This window comes from Lasioglossum baleicum, chromosome 4 (assembly GCF_051020765.1).
Source record: "Lasioglossum baleicum chromosome 4, iyLasBale1, whole genome shotgun sequence".
Classification (NCBI taxonomy): domain Eukaryota; kingdom Metazoa; phylum Arthropoda; class Insecta; order Hymenoptera; family Halictidae; genus Lasioglossum; species Lasioglossum baleicum.
The window spans coordinates 9,402,759-9,425,295 of NC_134932.1; the positions used below are offsets into that span (position 1 = coordinate 9,402,759).

The 22,537-nt window shown below is 44.9% G+C and overlaps 1 protein-coding gene across 4 annotated transcripts in view; it reads left to right on the forward strand.

The window, feature by feature from the left end:
- Tet (tet methylcytosine dioxygenase-like) overlaps positions 1–22,537 on the forward strand; it is a 156,139-nt gene that overhangs the window by 9,607 nt on the left and 123,995 nt on the right. For all 4 annotated transcript variants that reach the window (XM_076422151.1, XM_076422150.1, XM_076422152.1 and 1 more), the window contains exon 2: positions 6,049–8,817. In XM_076422151.1, the coding sequence (XP_076278266.1) occupies positions 7,699–8,817 (1,119 nt within the window). In that variant the 5' untranslated portion in view covers positions 6,049–7,698. The remainder of the gene's footprint in view (positions 1–6,048; positions 8,818–22,537) is intronic.

Below are 22,537 nucleotides of genomic sequence, written 5' to 3' on the forward strand. Positions count from 1 at the left end.
TAATCGGCCCAATGCACGAATCGCCTGGTCGTGACCTCAGATGCAACGTATCGTGTGAAAGTCACATAAGGAATAGTCGCTTGTAAATTCAGAAACTTCGTTGTGCTATAGGGAAATAATATTGCAATAGTTAGCAAAAATTTTCCGCGAGTTTGTCAATTTCTCAATGATCAATTTCTTTTCTGAATCAGTTTAGTAGATCAGACATAATACATCCGCAATACATTCGTACACCATTTCGATCGTAAATGCATGAAATCCGCCGTCTGCATACAGAGCAACGATGAGAGAACGATAATACAGACTACTTGCATCCAAAGTATACTCGATCGCACAACATCAAGCAACATTATAGTATCTCGCAAACGCCGACTACAATCCAATCATCTCTCGGAATTGCATAGCGCAAATCATACTCTGCAAAATCAACAGTGAAATTATAGTCGCACGCGGGCGAGGCTCACAATTTTATGCAAATAGCCGACTATAAATAGACCCGGCAGATGCATTTCATCCCGGCGTTCAATTAATCGAACATTCACCTAAAAATATGCGCGCATCTGCCGAAAACAAAGCACCACTATATAGTACTTTCCGCCAACGGGTAGCCATTTATTCTTTCTACACCTTGCGAAACTGCATAGAAATATAATACATCTCTCGAAAAATACAGAGAAAAAAGAAACAACGGTAGACAGACTTCTAACTTCAGAGAAAGAGAAAGAGGAAGAGAGGTTTTCTCGATTCCGAGGAATTATAATTATTTCGAGCGAAGTAGTTAGCGGCGTCCCGACGTATATCCGCGCACAAAAGCTCTCGGCGAGCTCGTGCACGCGCCCGTGTGCGTCTGTGCATCTGTGCATACGTCGCGCTCTCGCGCACACGTTTCGTTAGCTCGGCTTTTTTCGATGGCGCGCAACTCGTCGCCGTCTAATATTAATTCCAAGCGCGCGGAATCTCCGATCTCTTTCTGTTGGCCAGCTGGGTTTGCACACGCGGCTTCTGGGAACCGGCGTCCTGCGTTCCGCCGACGAAAGAATCCGACGACGACGGGATATATCGTTCGTTCCTTCGTTGGTTCGTTGATTCGTTGGTTCGGTGTCTTGTCTCTGCATCAAGCTTCTCTCGCAACGTTTGCTTCTTCTCCCGCCGCGTATTGAATTTTTCTGCGCGCGTACAAAGCGGGCCTACCGCTCGATTCGACGAAAATGCAACGCCGAGGCGCCGCGCCAGCTGTTCTCTCCTCTCGGCGACGACGACGCCTCTTCAGAAACAAGCTCTCCCTCTCCTCCCCTCCCTCTCTTCGTCCCGGCGTACGACCCCGACTCTTCAGCTTTTCCAAATTTCGTCTCGTCATCGTTCCGGACCGAGCGTCTTCTTCCGCGCCCTGCTATCGATCTGCGCCCGCCCGATTCGATGGAATTCTCGCCCCTGTCGCGATCGGAAAACTCATCGACGCATTCTTCATCCTGTACAGGGTGGCTCGAAAATTATCAGATTGACGTTGCTCGTACACACGCTTTGTGTGTTTCTGTTTTCTCTGTATTTCTTTCATCGATTTGTCAATGCTCCTCTAAAAATATTACAAAATTTCTCTAGATGTCCATTCTTTACTCGCTAATATATTAATTTATAGTCTTATAATGAGACTTTGTGCAAACATGTTAAATACAGAAAGGTTCTTAATAATCTATACATTTTGGTTGACTACACAAGGGTTAATGGACCAAAAATAGTACAGACCTACTCCGAACGTCCATTCAATCCGAATGTTCAGTTACGATTATTGTTTCTTTTCGAATTCTTTCACGGTACGGGCGAGAATGTGTCCACTATAAACTATTTCTGAATTGCTCAATGAATTCCTGTTTTGGTAGATGTGATAGTGTCATGTGAGAGAAGCAAGTTTTTCGAAGAAATGTTGCTGCAGAGAATAGACTGTCTGAACGTGGTCTTCCTGTGAGGTCCATATCGAGTCTGAGCGATCGAATAGTCCGCGACCGGTGTCTGATTCGAACGGAATCGAAGTCGGGGAGATAGGTTTAATTTATATCGCGCGTTTCCAGGACTGCTGGAACGATAAAACATCCCGGCAGAAGTTGGAAAGTTTCGCGTCAGCCCGGCAAGACGGACGCCGATACGAGACCGATCGATTTCCAGCCGCGTTTCCAACCCGACGGCGATTTATACACGTTAGAAGCCGTCGGTCGTCGTCGGTGGCGGATTACCAACTTCTTCGAATTTCTTCCCAATGCGATGGTGGTCGATCCCTCGATCCTTTTTATCGAACGACTAGGAACGCGACCGAGCATCTTTTGCCGAAGCACACACACGTACAGGGTACTATCGGGGCCTCAGCCAGTTCCACGACCTTTAAAGACTAAAGTTCGCGGCATTCGGTCTAGACTAGATTTATAGTCCTCCAGGAAAGTTCAATCGCCTGTGGCCTGCGTGCACAGGTGTTTCGACATCCAAGTCAGTGGAACCCCTGATCACGAGACTCCTTCTTCAGACTTCTAATGGGAACGTCTTCGCTTCGATAGTTAGCGATTAGAGTCTGCGACGCATTCATTAGTAACCGCGGCCTTCACTGTTCTTTCGCTTATTTGGTATCTAGTGGTTGCTTTATGGACGTCATTGGTAGCCCCAGCTTTCTTTTGGAGTCTATCTTTCTGACTCTTTTAGGCAAATTGGTGATCCTTCAATTCCTGGGTTTGCTAGTTTCATGTGCGTTTCATTTTTTTAACAAACTATTAAATGCATAGACTATTGAATTCAAATACAAATATCAACGTACACTACACAACTATTAGCAGAGAAATACTTTACTCAAGGGTTGCTATCAATCAGAGAAGAAAAGAGGTCCTCTCACAGAATTAAACAAACTCACGATTCACCAATTAACCTCAGAACCTCTTTAATCCCCGTCAAATTGATCTCTCATCAAAATTGGAGGGTCCACTCAGCATCCCTTGTTGATACCTCCGAAACCACCCCTGCGAGAATATCCCCAACATTCAGGTAGACGAGATGCCCTAATTCCAACAACAACTACCTACCACAGTACCTACGAACTACCTACACAGAAATTTCTTTAGGATTTCGTGATTTGCAGATATTGAGCGCTATAAAACACTAAAATATTGAAACTACCCTTTCAAAAATATATCCATCCAACAGGTGATCGAGGTACACGAATTCCAACAGCATCTGGCCCATAGTATCTATCGATCCACAGGAAAACTTTTTTAGGATTTCGTGGTTTGCAGATATTATTGAGCGCTATCAAACACTAAAATATTGAAACTATCCTTTCAAAAATGTATCCATAACCCAGGTGATTGAGGTACCCTAATTCCAAGAGTATCTAGCCTACAGTATCTATCGACCCACACCCAAATTTCTTTAGGACTTCGTGGTTTGTAGATATTGAGTGGTATCAAACGCGAAAATATTGAATCAGCATCGCTGCTATAGGCGTACGGGTTTTGTGTCGGTGCGGGACGGTTTTGTAGGTCACGAACCCCGTTTGCATCTTACCTGAACACCCGCGCAACCAGTTTCCCAGTGGCCAAAGGTCTCGAGCGAGCAAGGTCAGGCCACGTGTCGGAAGCGCGAAATGCTTGAAACACGCGCGGGAGGAATGCTCCGGGACGGGCCGGGCCGGTTTGATTTTGCGCGCGTGGTGTGCTGCACTGTGCGCGCGTTCGCGATCAGCACAAGCGAAAGTGCAAACGACAGTGCAAGTTTCCAACGATAGCGAAAGCTCCGGCGGGCACACACAGCTGTAGTAAAGCTATTAGAGAGAGTTTTGCGGCTGGCGCGTCACGACCACGCGAGCGGGCTGGAAAACCGTCGTCCGTGAGATAGCGAGAGCTGTTGCACTCTATAGAGAGTACATAGGTACAACCGGGCATTATGTACATCCACCAGCCGTGCAAAAGCATGGTGTGTCGCTGTGTCTGTGTGTACGCAACTGTATGTATGTATGTGTGCGCGGATGTATTCGAGTGACGGCCCAGCACACACGAGCGTGCCAGATCTACGTGTTACACGAGCCGGAGTTTCAGTTCTCGCGCGCGTGTTGCATGTACGCGCGTTGCGAACGACGAGAGAAACCTGCGGAGAGAGGAAGAGCAAGAGAGAGGGGGAAAGAGGGGTGAGGGGTGGGGCTAAATGCCGGTCGATATCTCACGGAGGGCCAACATCGGTTTTCGACGATGGCTTCGAACCTCTTCTGAACAACGAAACGAGCAATCGAGAGTTGGTAGGATAAGGACGTAGGGGATGAGCTCTTGTTGATTACGGGGTAGAAATTAGCACCCTTCTGATGGTAGGGGTGGTAGGTTCTAGGTGTTTTGGGAGGTATTGGCTCGAGGGGTGGTTTTCAGTACTTGACCTTCTGAGGGGAGTTGGAGATGGTCTTGCTGTGGGTGGGTCTGTTCTGATCGAAATCTTAAAGGGTTATACGTTGATTCAAATGTTTCAATCGCTGCTTTTGTATCAATCAATTTTATAATGAATTGGTGAAGTTGGATTGGTTCGATAATGGTCTTACGGTGGGTGGGTCTGTTTCGCGTCCAGATACTTCAAATTGTAGAAATATAAAATAGCAGAATTTTTTTACTGTAGACATTTTCCTTTCAAGTTGATAACAAACTTGAAGTCTCTCAGTAGCGATAGCAGGATCGTATTGAATGCGAGGCAGTTGCATCCTTATCAGGCCGCAGTTGTTGGGTAACAGAGAGTCAATTTTGACGAAATATTTTATACGAATGACGGAATGTTTATTACGGAAGTCGGCGGCGATATATTTCGCACAGTTTCCTCTTGCATCTGCCATAGAATGCAAAATCTTTGTTACACAAATATTCTCCCATATTGTCGGTTATCAAGAACATGTCGCATATTTATGCACATTTGACGCATAATCATTGTACCGACAAAATGTATCAGATTCAGAAGAATTAAATATATTTCTCTTTTCCTCATACTACAAAGAACTTGCTCGTCAATAAAAGTACATTCTCCCGCAGAAAATTGTTATAAAAGACTAAAAAATATAAATGTCCACGAAGATGCACAGTCTCGTGGTCACACTAATTTCATGCGAGTGTCGCGCGTGTGTTGGTTTGGTTGGAGGCATAGTAACATCGGAAATAGCGTAGAGTGAAAGGCAGAGACCGCGAAGAGCTCGTAGCCATCGTCACCGCTCTAAGCAGCGTGAATGAACCGTCCCGGGGACTAGGGCACAACATTCGCGGGTATCAAAGCGAGCGAGTAGGTGTGCAGACACGCCGAACGTAATAGTAACCTTGGCTTAGCGATGGTCACGTTATGGTAACGTCTATGACACGTTCCCACGTAGTCGCGTGTCACGTTCTCGCTTACGATCGGCTCACGTGACCGCTGGCCAAAGGGGAGGGTTCGATAAATCAGCCTTGCCGACAGACTTTTCTTTACCTTGATATCATTTCTTTTTTTAAATCGGCTCTTCGTCACCGCCGACGGCGCTCAATGATTCCACGTCGTCCGCGTAAAATTATTCAAACGTTCAAGATCATCCATAAACCGCTATACAAATTTTTATTTCGCAGTCTACAAACGTTCATGCTAATTAATATTTTATTTACCAGTAGATTTTATGAGGATTCTTATAATCCAGATTTAGAAAAATGTTTTTAACCTATTTAGATTCATTGTACGTATCATATTCTCTTCGATTCATTGAAAATATTTTGTTTGTATTTTCCGGATGAACTTCAAACATTTTATTTCATTTACAAAAATTCTATACAATTCTGACTGAAATGTTACGTTCACTGACACGTCTAAACGGGTTAAATAAATTGGAAAAATTAATTGGACGATCGAGAGGACAATGTATGATTTGATTCCACGAACAAAAATATACCATCGGGTATAAATATTTTAAGGAGTGTGTGAGAGAGAGAGAAAGTGATCTTATATATGACGCAATTGATTTGCGTAACGCGCGCTAATAATACGCAAGACAATTAACAGAGCGACCGTTCTTATCTGTTCCAGATCGTACAAATCAACCGCCTTCTAACAAGCCACATTAACCTCAAGTGATTTCTATTTTCTTACGAATCGCGAAAGAAGTAATTAGTGTGTTTATATCGACGATAACGAAAAGAGAAGAAAGACGAGGAAGAAACAAACAAACAAAACAAAACATACAAACAAACAAAAAAAGTAAAGAAGTAGAAGAAGAAGAAGAAGAAGAATATTCCAAGAGCTTAGGTTCGCGAGAGAGAGAGAGAGAGCGCGAGAGAGAGAGTGAGAGAGAGGGAGAGAAAGAAGACAGAGGTTTAAGAGCTATAATATCTAACTAGTGTACAAAAGTATATCTGAAAATAACTAGAACGAGAAGATAAGGGAAAACGTGGGAGGGGTAAGAAAGAAAAAGAAAACGAAAAAATATCTAAAAGTCCGCCAGTGCCAAATCGAGAGAGGGAAACAAGTAAACAAAAAAAAGAAGAAAAAAACGATTGTTGTACATTAAGAGAATACAGTGAAGATAAGAGGGAGAGCAGGAAAAGAATACAAACATTGCGCGAAACGACAAACCGTAAACCAAAGAATCTACCATTTCATTTTTTCTACTAATCAACTCAGCAAGTAACGATACTCAACTAACTCAGCGAGGACAGAGGAGCGAGATTAAATTTTAGAAAAAGAGGATCCCGAGAACAAACATCAACAACAGCAGCAGAGTAAAAAAGAGACATAGACAAGAGGTGTTTTCTATAGAGGGAAGGTCCAACTATAAACGTGATCACAAAAGGGGTACAAGGGTAAACAACGTTTTGAACATCATTTTCCTTTCGAGAGAGAGAGAGAGGACGCACCGACCAAAAGCAGTCCCATCCAAAGCGGGAGAGAGAGAGAGAGATAGAGTGAGCATCACCGGCAGAGCCTGCGTATCCAGAGAAAGAAGGGGACTCGCGCATAATTACTCCCAGAGAAACCGATCTACTTCAGTTCGTAGCCTAAACCTGTTGAGTACAAACGACAGAAATAGAATTATAGAAAAATTGCGAGAATGTGCGAGTGAGCGAGCGAGCGAAAGACAGTTAAACAGAGCATTGAGTACGTGAGCGAACGAGCGAAAGAGAAGAGAACTAGTGAATGAACGAGATCACCTAACGGAGACGAGGAAAGAAAACGATAGCTAAAGAGGTCAAAGAAGGAGCAAGTATTGTGAACGTGAGACGAGAAGGACTCGGGAAGGATCCCGAGCATCCATCGACAATCATCATTGATTACCATTATTGACGACCCGCTATCTAGCGACGAAGAACATTGAAATCCTTCTGGACCAGCAATAGAGAACGACTAGAAATCGACTAGGGGTTGATCGAGGATCGTAGGACAAGGGTAGGTGTTCTGTTGAAAGTTTTCAGGTCAGACGAGCACCAAGTCATAGCGCCAGTGTCCTGTTGTCTAACATCACAGAACATTGAGCTCCCGGTGAACGAGCAATAGAGATCGCTTGTAGATCGTCTAGAGATCAAGGATTGCAGTTGCTCTCGACCGAGCGTCGAAGAGCAAGGAGGGGTGTAGGCGTTGTCGTGGTTGTTTCGAATTGAGGGTTACAACGAGTATCGTGTTGAAAGGTTCCGCGACCTCCTGCTCGCAGGGGGCACTGGTCGCGATGACGTGGCGGGGAAGATGAGCGTCGAGGTCAAGAAGGAGGTCGTCGCCTCCGAGAGGGTAACAGGCAGCCCTCCGGCGGCGGTAGCGACCTCGCCAGGCGGCTCGGTCGGGGGGCCAGGTGATCCGGCGCGTCACCTGCCGCCGTTCAGCAGCTTCGCCGGTGACAACGCGATGGACAGCTCGACGACATTGACAACCCTACACTCGCAGGACGTCGGGCTTGGTTTGACGTCCTCCTGGGACTACTACGAGGGATTGACTGGTCGGTTGATCGACTCGCGGGGCGAGGTGGTGCTCGCTAGCCAGTACAGGCCTTGGGAGTCGAAGAACGCGGTCGGCGGGTGTGGTCCTCCTGGTGGAGAAGGTCTGCCTAGTTTCGCGAGCCAATTCACCGCTCCGAGCGAGGCGGAGCCCCAATTAACGGCGCTCACGCCATTGTCGCCCGCTTCGATATCGCACTCTCCACCTGTCACGTCCGCGGTCGGCTTGCCCAGCTTCCATACACTCGGCACACCGTTGCCCGCGCCGCATCCCCATAGAGGCAGCGTCGGGTATCCGTTGGTCCCGGCCCCGGTCCAGGCTCGAGAGGTGCCGGCGCTCCAGCAACAGCTACTCGATGAAAGGCACATACAATTGCTCGGCTCGAGCCCGGTACAAGCATTCCCGCCGCCACCGCCGGGACATCCTCATCACACCGTGCTCACCGTCGTCAAATCCGAATACCCGCAGCTACACCACGCCAACTTCCAGAACCCGATGTCCACGGTCCTAGACTCCTCGCCAACCTCCAGGCCCATCGGCATCGACGGCAGGAAGAAGGAGCGTAGAAAAATACGCGCAGGATCCATGGAGTCCGAGGATAGTGCTGGAGCTGGAAACGTTGAAAGCTCTGGACAAGTGGCCGCTGTTTCGTCCACGGCGAATAGAGGGCCGCATCATATGGGTGGAGGCATGACCGATCCTGATGGCGATGGAGGACTCAGCGACAAACCTGCCAAGAAGAAGCGGAAACGATGCGGCGAGTGCATCGGATGCCAGCGGAAGGACAATTGCGGGGACTGCGCGCCATGCAGGAACGATAAGAGCCATCAGATCTGCAAGATGAGGCGATGCGAGAAACTCACCGAGAAAAAGGTTAGTGGAGATGGTTTTTTAAAGGGGTTGATGGGGAACCTGGTTATGTGGAGGTAACACGGGGATGTTTACCGATCGGTGAATTTATTCCACAATCGTCATTCTGCGTGATTGAGAGCAATCTTTTGTTCTTGGATAGCTAGAAGTTATACTTCAAGTCTGATTAGAAAAGTTCATCAAGGGAAAGATTGTTTGAGATCATTCTTAGTTGACCTTTTTGGTTGTCATTTATTGTTGCATCGTTTGTTGTTGAAGAGAACGACAAAATTTGAAAGATAGAGCTAGTTCTAGTGACAACGTATTTACGTAAAGGATAAAAACAAAGAGGCCACCGCCATTTCCTGTTGCGCAGTGTCCCCACCCTGTGGAAGCCCCGTAACCGGAACAATTTGTAAAAACGTGTCGATTTAGGGTGTTCCGGAGGGGTGTGTGGGGATGTGCGGTCGTAAAACGTGGACGAAAATGAATTCGCCACGCGACAAGGTGGGTTCGAGCGAAATTCGTGAAAATCCAGGTGCATCGGTGGTGGGCGTAGGGAAAGGGTGTGAACAGTAGGCTCGGTAGGGTAGGATAAACACCGACATAGCCATTGTTGTCGTTGCGTGTGCGTGTGTTTGAAAATATATACTATGTATATAGTATATGTATACATATAGAAAGAGAACGAGAGAGAGAGAGAAAGAGAGAGTCTGAACTTGGCCCCGATGCCTGAATGTGCCGAGAATCCCAGAGGGAAATACAGAAATACAGATAACCGAGGTGGTTTATTATTGTAGCGACATTGAATAGGGGGTTGGTGGGTTGACTGGCTCGTTGGCTCGCTGGTTGGCTGTTCGGCTGCTCTTACTCGATTCTAGCGATGGCTGCGAACCCTGGTCGACCAATCCACTTTTGCGACCCACAAAAATTTTATTCAGACTTTTTTCATTACGTCACGACGGGTGACTTTAAAGTTGTTTTTGTGTTCAAGGTTTTATTAAGCCCTAGCACTCGAGTGGCGACTCTGTGGCGCCACTTAAAATTGCTGTGGCATTTAATATGTTGGTATCTAGTCAATTATGTACTAAACATTTAAGTATTGAAGGAGGTGTTACATCAATTTCATATCCATAAAATGAAAGAAATGATATAGAATGGAATTATTCTAGGTAGGAAGATTTAATATAATATTCGAGTTAAAATAGCTCCGATTGCAAAGGGGGTGAAACGGTTCTCAGTATCAAATTGAAAAGAAAAACAAAATTCCTCTTTACATTTTTAAGTAAGTACACATCTCTCAAGCGTCCCAAACAACGCAGAAAGCAGGTGCTCGAGGAGCTCGTTCACCAGTCGCTTTTCTCACACCACTAGTCAGAAAGTTCTCGTCGTGAATGGCGAAGAAAAAAGGAAAAGTCATTAGCCTCTCGCATTAGTATATCGCGATCGGGAACTATCGAGAACGAGCGAGGTCGATATATATATATACGTTTCGAAAACTCGAAGCAACGGGGGTCATTGTACCCCGACGCGAGTCAATTTAATGGCAAAGTCGCGAGGCTGGAGTCGAGTAAGTGCAACGAGCAACTCCTCTGTGTCTGTGTGTGTGTATGCGCGCGTGAATGTGCAGTATGTGCAACAAACAGCCGCCGCTGCACGCCGCGCCGCAGCTCGTAAGCAGCTCCGCTTATCGTAGGGCAAGTTCAAGGCTCGTCGCGGGTCATAATAATCGCGTATCGAACTCCGGCCTGTTCGGAAACAAACGTGTTGTTTGCCGGCGATACAAACCTGACACCTTGCCCCTCCCTGCATACGCCGCGATAAAAACCCCTTTACTGCCCCACCTCCCCTCCCCATTTCCCTGACAATTAAGAATCGATTCGTTTCGCGTCTCTGCTTTCCTGAGAACAAATCGCGAATTGCTTTCATTTATGAGTTTCCTGAATTAACCGCTGGAGCTGCTGAATATTGGAATTTTAATTAGTTTCCAAACTCCTTGCATTGTAATATCGTGTCATACTCGTTGTCAAGAATTAAATCATTAAATCAAGATTGAGTAAAATTGTATTCTATCTTTTGTTGTTGATATTTAGTCATTAGAAGTTGTAGGGTAAGGGGTGAATTCTCGAAGAAGGTTGAAATCGATACCGAATAGAACGATACCGATATAGAAGTTGTAACTATTGAGATATTCCCTTGAAAATTTTCGCTAACAATACCACGCGAGGTTTGATAGTTTTCAAAATGGTGGAACGAGCAGGGGGTGAGATTTCGAGTGTAAAGACGTTGTTTCCCCGGTATAGTCGTTCCTTGCTTCTTGGCTTTATCGTGCCACTTTCCGAGCTGACCTTAAGTGAGTCACTGACAGCTATTATCGTGACTTTCACGGACAGTCGTGCGTAGGCAGACCGCATCTCGTGATGAGCCGCGATTAAACGAGAAAATTGTTGTTCCGCTCGATGATAGCCTGTCGACTGAAAATAATATGCGATTCCACCGTGGAAGTCGATCGGGCCCCGACCGCGACCCTGCCACGGTATCGGCTCACCTTAACCATTATGATTCTGACGGACGATTATGTTAAACCCGTCTCCTTTTTACGCCTTATTAAAACGGAGATGTGACGGGCCTCGGCCTCGGGCGAGATGTAATTGCGCCAGAATTGCACCGGCTAGCCGGACGGGCACACTGTTTATTTTTCCATCGAGCGTGTAATACATGACGCTAAGTGATCCTGGGTAACGTGAAAAAAAGAGGGACCGAGAAAATTGTGGCATTCCGCCGGAAAGCGAAATTTGCTATGGTCCCATCGTACCTTGTTACTTGTAAGCTTCAAAACGGAAGAACTCTTATACTTGGACGGTGGATAATTGTGTGGTTGTCAAATTTCAAAAAATTTGTAGGTAAATGTATAGGATTTGCGTATTTACCAGAAAAATGAAAACAAATTCGGAACGCTCAAAAAATAATTTAACCGATGACCTATATCAAAGCATAACTGGTAAAAACTTTAAACGGCAATATTTACTTTAAGCGACAACCGCAGAATTATCAGCAGAAATTTTCCTCAATTTTTTAGACAACCTGCAACATTTCCTAATAAATTAACGAATCAAAATTTGGAGCTCCCTGTACATCACAACCGCTGTCTAATCCGCGGTCGATCATCCCGCGTTATCAAAATTAATTACGAAACCGTGTACCCGGTGAAACCCTTCGGATCCGTGAAAATACTATTAATTTGCATAATCTAATAATTCAGTAGTGCATATAGAGATCCTTTCCAGATGAAGGTATAATGAATGACAATCTCGGCCGTATCACGACTTCTGTGGAATCGTTCACTCGATTTCACTGGTAAAAATCTTGCCAGCGGGGGGTTGAAGAGGGGAAAAAAGACGACTGGAAGAAAGAGAGACGCGGATGATAGATGGGTATATACGGGCACGAGTCGAAGCCAGGCGTGTGTAGGCCCGCCGTCACAACAACTCGCACCCTTCTGCGATCTTAACACCCTCTTTATCCCGAGGGAAAGCTCGCCCCCGGTGTCTTTGCCTCGCGAAACAGGCGGCCACCCTCGGGTTCATCGTACACCTGCCGTTGAGAGGGTATCCATCGCGCGATGCCCCAATTTTTATCGTCTTTCTCGTTGTTTTGACCCGGTTCCCGCTCTCGACAGGGGAAACATTCCGGTGTGGGACACGCGCTGGCCTCCGAAACCGTCGATCCTGGTCCCCTACTTCACCTCCACTTCCTTTTTCTAGACACCAGCCTGTGTACAAGCTTCATTATATTGATTAAAAAATCTCTTCCTCATTTGATATTGTTGGAAATCTCTTTATGTGGGCACGTTATTCTAATAAACTACACTTTATACCGTATATACTTTATTAGTAGACTGCGAATCTTTGTGTTTATAGCAAAATTCAGTAGATGATATTCAAAATTGTATGAAAACTTTTAAAATTGAAGATGTAGATATATGATTTCTCCTCTATTAAAATCATTGAGGGAATAAATAACATGCAATTTAGTTTCTATTACTTGCAATCGACGCAGACAATTTTTATTTTGCATAAAGATCCACAGTCTACTTATTAGTATTATAAAGTGTTTCCGCGTATCCTGTATTTAACCCTTTGCCTTACGATTTATTTTACTGTTTCAGCGATTAGAACTTTTTTGTAGTTCGTATACTTTTCTAAAAAAAGAGAAAATTTATATCTATTGTAAGCTTGCATATTCTCGAATAGCTGTACATTAACAAAAACAAAGTAAAATTTTATTTCGGTTTAAAGGAAATTAGTAGCATACATATTTATTAGACTCTGTTCAGAATCTTCATCACGAGTCGGACACGATGTTGTAAGGGAAGGGGTTCATCTACGTGTACATATTAGATGATTAAAAATGTAGAATATATAATAACAATTATATATTCTACCATTAGAAAAGAATGGTGACTATATAATTGATTAATAAAGCTGTATTCTTTAAAATTTAACCATTGAATTTTATTTTTACATCGGGCACGAACTTATGCAATCATCTGCTAGTCAAAATATGTACAATGTTGCGATTTGCTCAGGCTAGCTGCCTCTACCAAACTGACGACGGTCTTGCCTTTATATCCTTGGAAAAACCGCCCCTTAGGTATAACCTAAACCCTTATACCTAAGACGCTATGGTATCGCTGAATTCCAACAGACAATTTTGCAAGAAAATTGTCCACAATTGTTGAATTAAATTTACCACAGCCCGCCTACGTAGAGATTAATTCTGAAACCAAAATATTTATTTAATTCTGGACAAACCAACAATTTTTAAGTTCTGTAAGAGGAATAGGAATGGCGACAATTCGGAACGTGCAGAGTCAGAAGTAACGAAATCGCGATTGCCATTCTACGACGCCGATCGACCCTTCAAAACGCTCGCTGTTCGTAGGGTTTCGCGAGAACCGGATCGATACCGACCGTACACACTGTCTCGCACGCGGAATTGTCGCGGACCTGTTAATTGGTTGCATCGTCGCCTCTTTATGCCAAGGTTAGCACGATACGCCGGCTATCGCGCTACCAGGAAAGACAGAGAGAGAGAGAGAGAGAGAGAGAGAGAGAGAGAGAGAGTGTATTCACCGCGGCAACACCGAAAGACTCTCTCGTGGACGCCCACGCGAACTCGCGCGTCGTGTTACGTATTACGTTGTCGGGCGATTCACACGTGGTCGCTGACAATTACGAGATCATTCCCGGAGAGGGAAACCAACGAAGACGGTGTGTCACTGTCTGGAAAACAACCGACTCGTCGCGTGTTCGTCAATGAACTCGGACGACGATCCACGCGACTTTGCTTACTTCGAACATGACGTGCTCGTTTTACTCTGCTAAAGAATCGCGAGAAGCGATGTTGAGTTTGAATTTACATTTAAATACAATGATTGAACGTTGAATTTGAATTTAGATTCAAAAATAAAATGATTGAACATTGAATTTGAATTTAGATTTAAATATAATGATTGAACGTTGAATTTGAATTTAGATTTAAATATAATGATTGAACGTTGAATTTGAATTTAGATTGATATATAATGATTGACAAAGTTTAGTTTAAAATTTTGACTTGGACCACTTTCATAATTATGGGCACATACGATAATCTTCGGAGTAGATGCAATTCTATGATGAATGTAGAGTTTGGTTTTATTTGTTAAAAAACATTGTGTGTGGGAGGAATCTTTTAAAAATCGATTAAATTTTATGCAGCAGATTTTCTGTCAGGTCTCCAGGCCGTGTTCGACATGGTTCGCCCTAGAGTCGGGTTGGAATGATAAACGTTGTCCAGCATTTCCCGTTCGGCGGAACGAAGGCCAAGGGCGAAGGGAAAATCTAGCATCCCGCTTGACCTACGGGACACCGGTGACACAGAGAGAGCACTCGTTGCAACCGGGTCTAGAAATTGCTGCACAGCATGGGCGGAGTTGATTCGCGCGGTGGGGACCACCACCGAATCGGTTAAATCCGAGTGGACAACGTGCGATCCCATTCAACATGAATCCTTGTTGTCGTGCTCCGCCCATGGCTTACGGGGGCGACATATATATATATATATATATAACATATTTATCTTATATACACTATCCACCACACGTATATGTAAACGAATTATGAGTCACGATAATGGACTTTTTCTTTCGTGCCAGTATCGATCATCCTTTTCCGATCGACTACGAGTTCCACGAGGAAGAACGCGCGTGCTCATCCCCCGCATATACCGAAACTAAATTTAACCATGTTCTGGTAATCAGATTGAATCAAAGTTGACGTCCACTTAGGGACAATAATTATGGAACTGATTTATGGTGGTAAACAATTGTTGAGCAAGATAAACCGCAAGAACGATGTTCATTTCGTAGGGGATCTTTCCGAAATATTTTCGCTGTTCTCAGAGACGTACAATAAATGTTGTAATTAAGGAAGAAAGTAATTGTTGAGCAAGATAATATCTGCATGAGCGATGCTAATTTCGTAGAGGATGTTTTCGAAATACTTTCATTGTCCCGGGAGACGTCCAATAAATTTCGCAATGATATGAATTAATCGGAAGACATTCTGACCTTTTTATTTTTACGCACTGTATGCCGTTTATACTGCACGAGTATTTATTAGTATAACGGATAAGAGACCTGACACTTCCTGAACAACGTTTATCTCGGAGCCTCAATAAATTTGCAATCTTCATTCAAGTTTGCTTCACGCATTGATAAGTAGACACTGTTCACATTCACGTCGCAATAAAATGTGCAAAGTCCACGAAAATAAAAGTTTCGATGTAGTTCAATGTTCGTTTACAATGAGTTGCGACGCTTACTTTGAACCTGATAGTACAATATCTAATAAGGGGAGTGTTTTCACAGTAATTTGGGTTTCCAAGGGTTTCTTCGTTGAAGGGAGGATTATACTAAAAGTCACCCTTTACTGTCCATTAACCCTCAGCTCTTTCAGCGCTTTTCTAAGTTCTGGCCAAGTAATTCGTTCAATAAAATAAAAGTAGCAGATCCTAATCAAACTGGACAAAATTAATTTCTTGATTTTGGTAAATGATTTTGTAAGGCACGACACTCGAGGTGTTAACAAACAAGGGACCATAACACGTCGAGTCTGGGAGCCTTTAAGCAGCTTCCTGTCTAGTACGGATTCCCATTGTCGTTTTCGTGGTCGGTTTCGCCGGCCAAGGGCGTGGAAAAGCGGCTCGAGCCTTTCTTAACGAGTCATTATTTCCCGTGGCGCGAGATGAGTGCGAGAAGAGGCGACAGAGTTGATTGGCCTGATGGACGATAACCCTGACCACTCGACAATTGTGTCCGGTCATCGTGCGGTTATCGGTTTCGCGAATAGCTCGCGGATCGTTCTCCGTATTCGTGGCAACGAACGAGCTCTCTTTTCTCTCCTCTCTTTCTCTCAATTTCGCTCGGTCTTTTTCTCGCGAGTGCGAACAAGCGCGACGTTGTCGTCGGGTTCGGTTCGGTTCGTTGTCGGTGCTGCGCGTAACCGAACACTAGTCGCGGGGATCCTCTTTCCTTTCGTCATGCACGCCCGAAGGGCTTCGCACAGTTTCGATTTATCGAGAAACCGGAACCGAAAAGCCCGCCCGATGCCGATTATTCGTTTCGCCAGGAGCTGAAAGGGGGAAAGTCCCTTTCGCGAATCGATCCCGGGAATTCCCTGTCCGCCTGTTCGGGGCGCTGATAGAAAGTTTAAGCGGGATCCACACCTAGAAAGTCCTCACGAATCGTCAACAAATAGATAGGACATTTGCAGTCATACCAGTATCTTGCAGTTAACACAATTGTGCTAAAAAATGGTCGTTAAATATATTTCAGAACCAAGATTACTTTAGATTGCTTTTTTCGGAAAAGCTAGCGCCGTTCAGTTAGGGGCGTTTTCCCTCTTCCACCACGTTTTTTCATTAGCGCGTCGTAAGCGGTAGAACAAGTTTTTCAGGGGTTCCGAAAAATTTGATTTTGTGTTTACCCGGCGCAGGGTAAACGAAGCGAGCGATTAAAACGCGTTTTCGACTTTCACTCGGCTTTTTTTTTGCGACGACAGAAGGGTGGTGCGCCCATTTCGTCGTAATAATGGATATTGAGAGACCGCGCCGGGACTCGAGGGATCGATCGAGCCAAGGAAGTCGAAAAATTCGTCCCACTTCCTGGCTCTACGGTGGTAAAACGTTTCGCGACCGTGAATGTTCCACCCCCTCTTCACGTTCTTCTTATCCACCATAAAATATTTTCTCTTCACCCTTACTTGACACCAATTACTCTTTCTCTCTTGCCTTGAAGCATTCTTAAACAATCATTTATTATTATTCGTGTTTTTTTTTTTAAATTGAACAAATTCCACGTTGAAATGAAAGAAGAAGTTCATCATCGCAATAACTGCAGGAAAAATCATTTCCAACGATTTTCCCAGTACCAGAATTTTTCCCGTCGAGCTCGGTATACACAAAACGCCGTCCACAGTGCGGAAAGAAGTCGATCAATTAACTTCAATCACGGCGAACTCGATTAAGACGTAAAATTCGGCTAAATTGACGAAGCCTTTCCTACCGTGCTAGGACGTACCTCTTCGTCGGAGTTATGGTCTCTCCTTCTCGTTCGCGTCCGGTAAAAGGTTTTGCCCGGAGGGAAAGCGGAAAACTCGATTTTCCCTAAGGAGAGAGAGAAAGACGGAAGAAAGAGAGAGAGGAATGAGGAGAGGCGCGCGAAGAACGCGCCGCGACGGCCGTGATCGCGCGGGTAACGATCCATCCAGAGCTCTCTACCTTCGCCAAGGGAATCCCGCCCTTGGTGCACGCTCTCTCGGAACCGAGCAGATTCGAGGACGACCTTCATCAGCCGAGTGTGAAATCCACTTTTCGTGGTCGTTAGCCCTCGTCGGCTCGGCCGATCGAGATCTCGAGATTTACAGGCTTCCGCCCGACTTCGCCACCGAGATCGGTCGAGGTTTTTGCGAACCAACCCTTCACCTCGTTACCGTGAAACCGCTGTTCTGTCATCTGTACGTCGCTAAGTGACGATGTTTATGCTAATAACACTCCTGTCGAGTGATTTTTTAAACGCTCCAGGCGGAGAGGATAATCTCTTTGGAGAGAACGCGGTGCAACACATTTCTCTCGACGGTTTTCTTCGGCGAATTATTAGCTTGTCTCAAAAGTCTCTTTCGCAATGCGTACATTTCATATTGTTACACCACACAAGTATGTAGGAACAACATGATCATCTGTTTATTAACTTTTCATTACTTGGTAATAAAACGGACTGGGGTAGGTCTGGATTAACCTAACCTAATACTTATGCGGTGTGACAATATTAAATGTACGCATTGCGAAACAAACTTCTGGGAAAACCTAATAATTTTAATAATATCGTTCTTCAAGAGATTTATTCGTATTTCATATTAAACCACGGGGTACTAAAGAACGTTCTCCATCGAAAGGTTAAACAACGCCGCCAACTTTCGCATCAGCCGAAAAGTTTTTCGTTTGCAACTGTTGTAGGATAACCTCAATTTCCACAGACATTCTACAACTTCATCCCTTCGTTTGAATCGGTACCAGCTCGACTGGAAATAACGAAGCCGGAAAGAGTCGCGTAAAGAACACAATTTAAAAAGCTTGTTAAATAAAGCGGTTGTACAGTAGCAGAAACTCTCGTGTATCCGAGGGTTGAGCGGAGCGTCTGAAAGTTTCGCGTCGGCCAAAAAGCGGTCCTCGTCCCGCCGAAACGTCGCAAGAAGTCACCCCAAGATGGCCGCCCGGGGTCTTTCGATCTCTCCACCCTCTCCGTCGTCATCCCTCGCGGAAACACGTGCTGGATTCCTCATGAAAATCCCGTGGCTCGCTGGCGCGGGTATCGGTGGAATCAATCTCGTGTTACCGGAATGTAATTAGCGGGCGAAGGCAGATGGCGGTTCGGATTTCGGAGGGCCGGATCATTTCGCGAGGAAAATCTCGCAACGAGATCTAACTACTCCCTCTGTGTCGTCTCTCTGTTCTCTTTGATTCGCCATCTGCCGTTGTGGCTCTGTTTGCGAAACTGGTTAACGTCATCGTGGATCTTGCTCAGCCTGGGCAGCCTTTAATTTTCGTTAATCCAGAAATACTGGTTGGCTCGTGTTTGCACAAAGTCGCGACCGACTGCGTTGTATATGTGCGACGGGACAAAACACGCGCGAATATGGCGAACGTGTTGGCCGAGTATCGATCGAGAACGCTCGGGGTCCGTTTCTCGATTCCGAGAGCAGTCGAATGGGTCCCAGGCACACAAACGGGCCGTGTGCGACACCAGAACGAATTCGTGGCGACACGACAGACCCGCCATTTCTCGCATTGCCTCCCGGAGCATCTGTCGCCTCGGTTGTACATCTGCTCGCATTTAAATGGAGCGTTTTCCGATAATCTTTATGCGACATGGGACAAACTCGCCGCGAATTCGAGAACCCGTCGACTTCGAAAGACTGCGACTTCTTCTTCTTTGGCCTCTGCGACTGTCGCGGTGGCTGCTGCTTCTTCTTTGTCCACCGGAAGAACATCTGTTATCGTAAAATGTGTATCGAACCGCCACTATATTTACGATCTTTACCACGGTTACCAGCTTCTGCCGCGAACCCGAGCGGTTGCGACTGATTCAAATGCTGGACCCACCGGGATGGGGTCCAGGTGTGATTCTGTTTGATGATTAGACTGCGGATCTTTATGCAAAATAAAAATGTTTTGCATTGAGTGTGGGAAGCAAGAATAACACATATAAATTTGTTTCATCCCTTAAATCCTTGCCCTATAATTTATCTTGCGATTTCAGTGATTAGATTACTTTTTGTAGATCGTAACTTCCTAAAGAAGGAGAAAATTTATATCTATTGTATGCCTACATGCTCTCCAATAACTATACATTAAGGAAACCAAAATAGAATTTCTTCTCGGTTTAAACAAAATGAATAATATACATATTTATTAGTCTGACACGATATTGTAGGGCAAGGGGTTAATGACTTTGCTACGTTAACCCCTTGCCATACCATTTTCTTTCCAGTTACAGTGATTAAAACGTCCTTATCCCCAAAAATGTCATAGAAGGGAAAAGAAAATTTATATTTTTTCTATGGTTGCATTTATTTGAATGCTTAAATATTGATTACAAACGAATAAAATTTTATTTCATCCAAAGAGAAACGCACAACATTCATATTTGTTGGACTTTGTTAAAATCTTCACGACCAGTCTGACTCGTTAAAATAGGGGGCAAGGGGTTAAAAACAACGTTACAACATTCTAGAAGTTTTTAAGTCTCTCACTGTTTTATATTTCGTCGAATCAATTTCTTTATAAACGAATAAAGATCCGCAATCTATTGATTACGCTCAATTCAGAATGACGTTCTAGCAGATATTCTTCTGGAATCTTGGGAATTCGCTTTGTGGTTCTGCAGCCCATTGGAGAAATTGACGATAAAGTTGCGAAATTGTATCAAGAAGTTTTCATTGACAATTTCTGTCCTGTTAATTCCAATGTCCTCTTAATCCACATGGCAGTGCTACTTTGTTCAACAATCAAGAAATTTAACGCGAAACATATCGGTTCTCGTGGCTGTTATTCTTCCTGATACTTTTGTTCGACGAAATCTCGGTTACCATTAGTCACGACGGCGATATCGTTCGTACGTGTTCTTCTCGGAACGAATCTTAATTACCGCTATAGTTGCACGATTACGCGACGTTAGCCGTTACTGATAAATTATAAGAAAATCAGCGATGAGAAACAACAATACTTTCAAGGTGATCCGTGTTCGTTCGGTTCATCGGTCATCCTTAGATAGGATCGTTGTTGATATGGAACCTTGAGTTGAGAGTCACTGGAGTGATTTATACGCGACATATTTAGATAGACGAACATCGAAATTTTTCCTCGTGTCAATTGTGAAAGCAGAAGATAAAGAGAAGTTCAATGGACGCGTCAAGGGTAAAAGAATACTCTTGAATACGAGCTGAATTGATTAGTTGATTATTTGTGAAGCAACAGTCTTCTCAGATGTAGATGTTCCTTTTTGTTTGGAAAACTTGGAAAGTAGTTCTGTAAAATATGAATACGCGAAACAAGGGATTGAAAAGTAGAAGAGGGTTGGTTTACTGCATCGTTGCTAAGAAGGTTGATAACCCCTGCAATCCAGATCAAAGCCAAACGATCGGAACGAAGATCTAAAAAATTGATACCTCGCCAAACAAAAAGTTTCAAGGATCGTATCGAATGCGAAGGGGTTGAGAACCCCTGTCGGGCACAATAAGTTCCGTCTCGTAATGCTATTCAGGAATCCAATTTTAAAGGACGCAGTCATTGCGCGCCGTTTCTCGTTCGGAGCCGATTCAATTCGCGTCGGTTTTCCCCCGAAAAACTCGCCGCGCGCGCCAATTCGACGAACCGTCGTCTCTCGCGATGTACCGCGAATCGATAGGCCGCTGCGAGGGCAGAAAAAAATGGCAGAGAGAATGAGAGAGAGCGAGTATCGCTCGGTATAACCCGCTACCGGATGTTCTCAACGCGTCCCTTCTGACGTCATCGCGCCATCTCGCGCCGCGATGCGCTCGACGAACCGATGATATCCTGCGGACGTCACGTGGACCCGAATTGTTGTTGTCGCGAACCCTCGCGAAAAAAAATCCCGGCCCCGATCCTACCAATCTGCCACCTTCTTCTGTGTTCATCGATGGTTTACAAAGAATTGTTGTGATAGCAATTTCGAACATGAGAGGGTGCTAATATGGTAAAGATGTTTTTTTGGAAATGATGTCTACGTTTCCTGTGTTTATTATTGTTTGTGGCACTTCCGTCCTTGGAAAGGAAACTTGTTTCTGCCGATTATCGAGTTGGCAACGTTTGGGTTCATTCAGACCATAGACATATAGAGATAGACTGCGCCGTCTTATGGGCGAGTTGAAGCCCACAATGGCGGCGCGCGGTACAAAGAGTGAGAGAGAGAGCATTAGCCGGGGTCCATAGCGCTCTCTTTCTATATGATGTGTCGACACATCAATTAGAAAGAGAGCGCTATGGATCCCGGCTAATGCTGTCTCTCTCTCGCACGCCGCCATTGTGGGCTTCAGCGCTCCGTACAGGCCGCGCAGTCTATCTCTATATGTCTATGATTCAGACTTTTGTTCAGCAATTTTTGGATATACATATACAATATGTTTGAGCACAGCGAAGTTGGTTATTTAGATTGGTATTTATCAACTTGATTATACTTCAATACCCTGCAATCCTCTTCGATCGTAAAAAAGGATCATCCACCGATGATTCTATTTAAAAATTCGCGTCGTCCACGCTGTCATTCTGGCATCGCGAAAATTAAGATCCCCATCGGCGAGTATCCGTGGCGGTAATCGGAGCAGGCGAAATTGATCCAAGTCCCACCCCCGTCCTCCACCCCCTGGACAACGAAATTTCCGGCTGGACTGCGAAAGCCGGTGGAAGAAAGGAGAGGGCGAGGGAACCGGCAAAAACAACAACAAAAAAAAAAAGAAAATAAAACGAAGAACATAGATGTCTCGGGATCGTCGAGATTCCAGGGTCGAGAGAGGAGCGGTGAGCTGGAAGCGGACGGAATTTACAGTTTTGCGCGCATTTGTTCCCCGGCTATAGAAAGAGACTACGAGCGACGTGGCGCGGCGCGACGTGGCGGGCCGAGCGA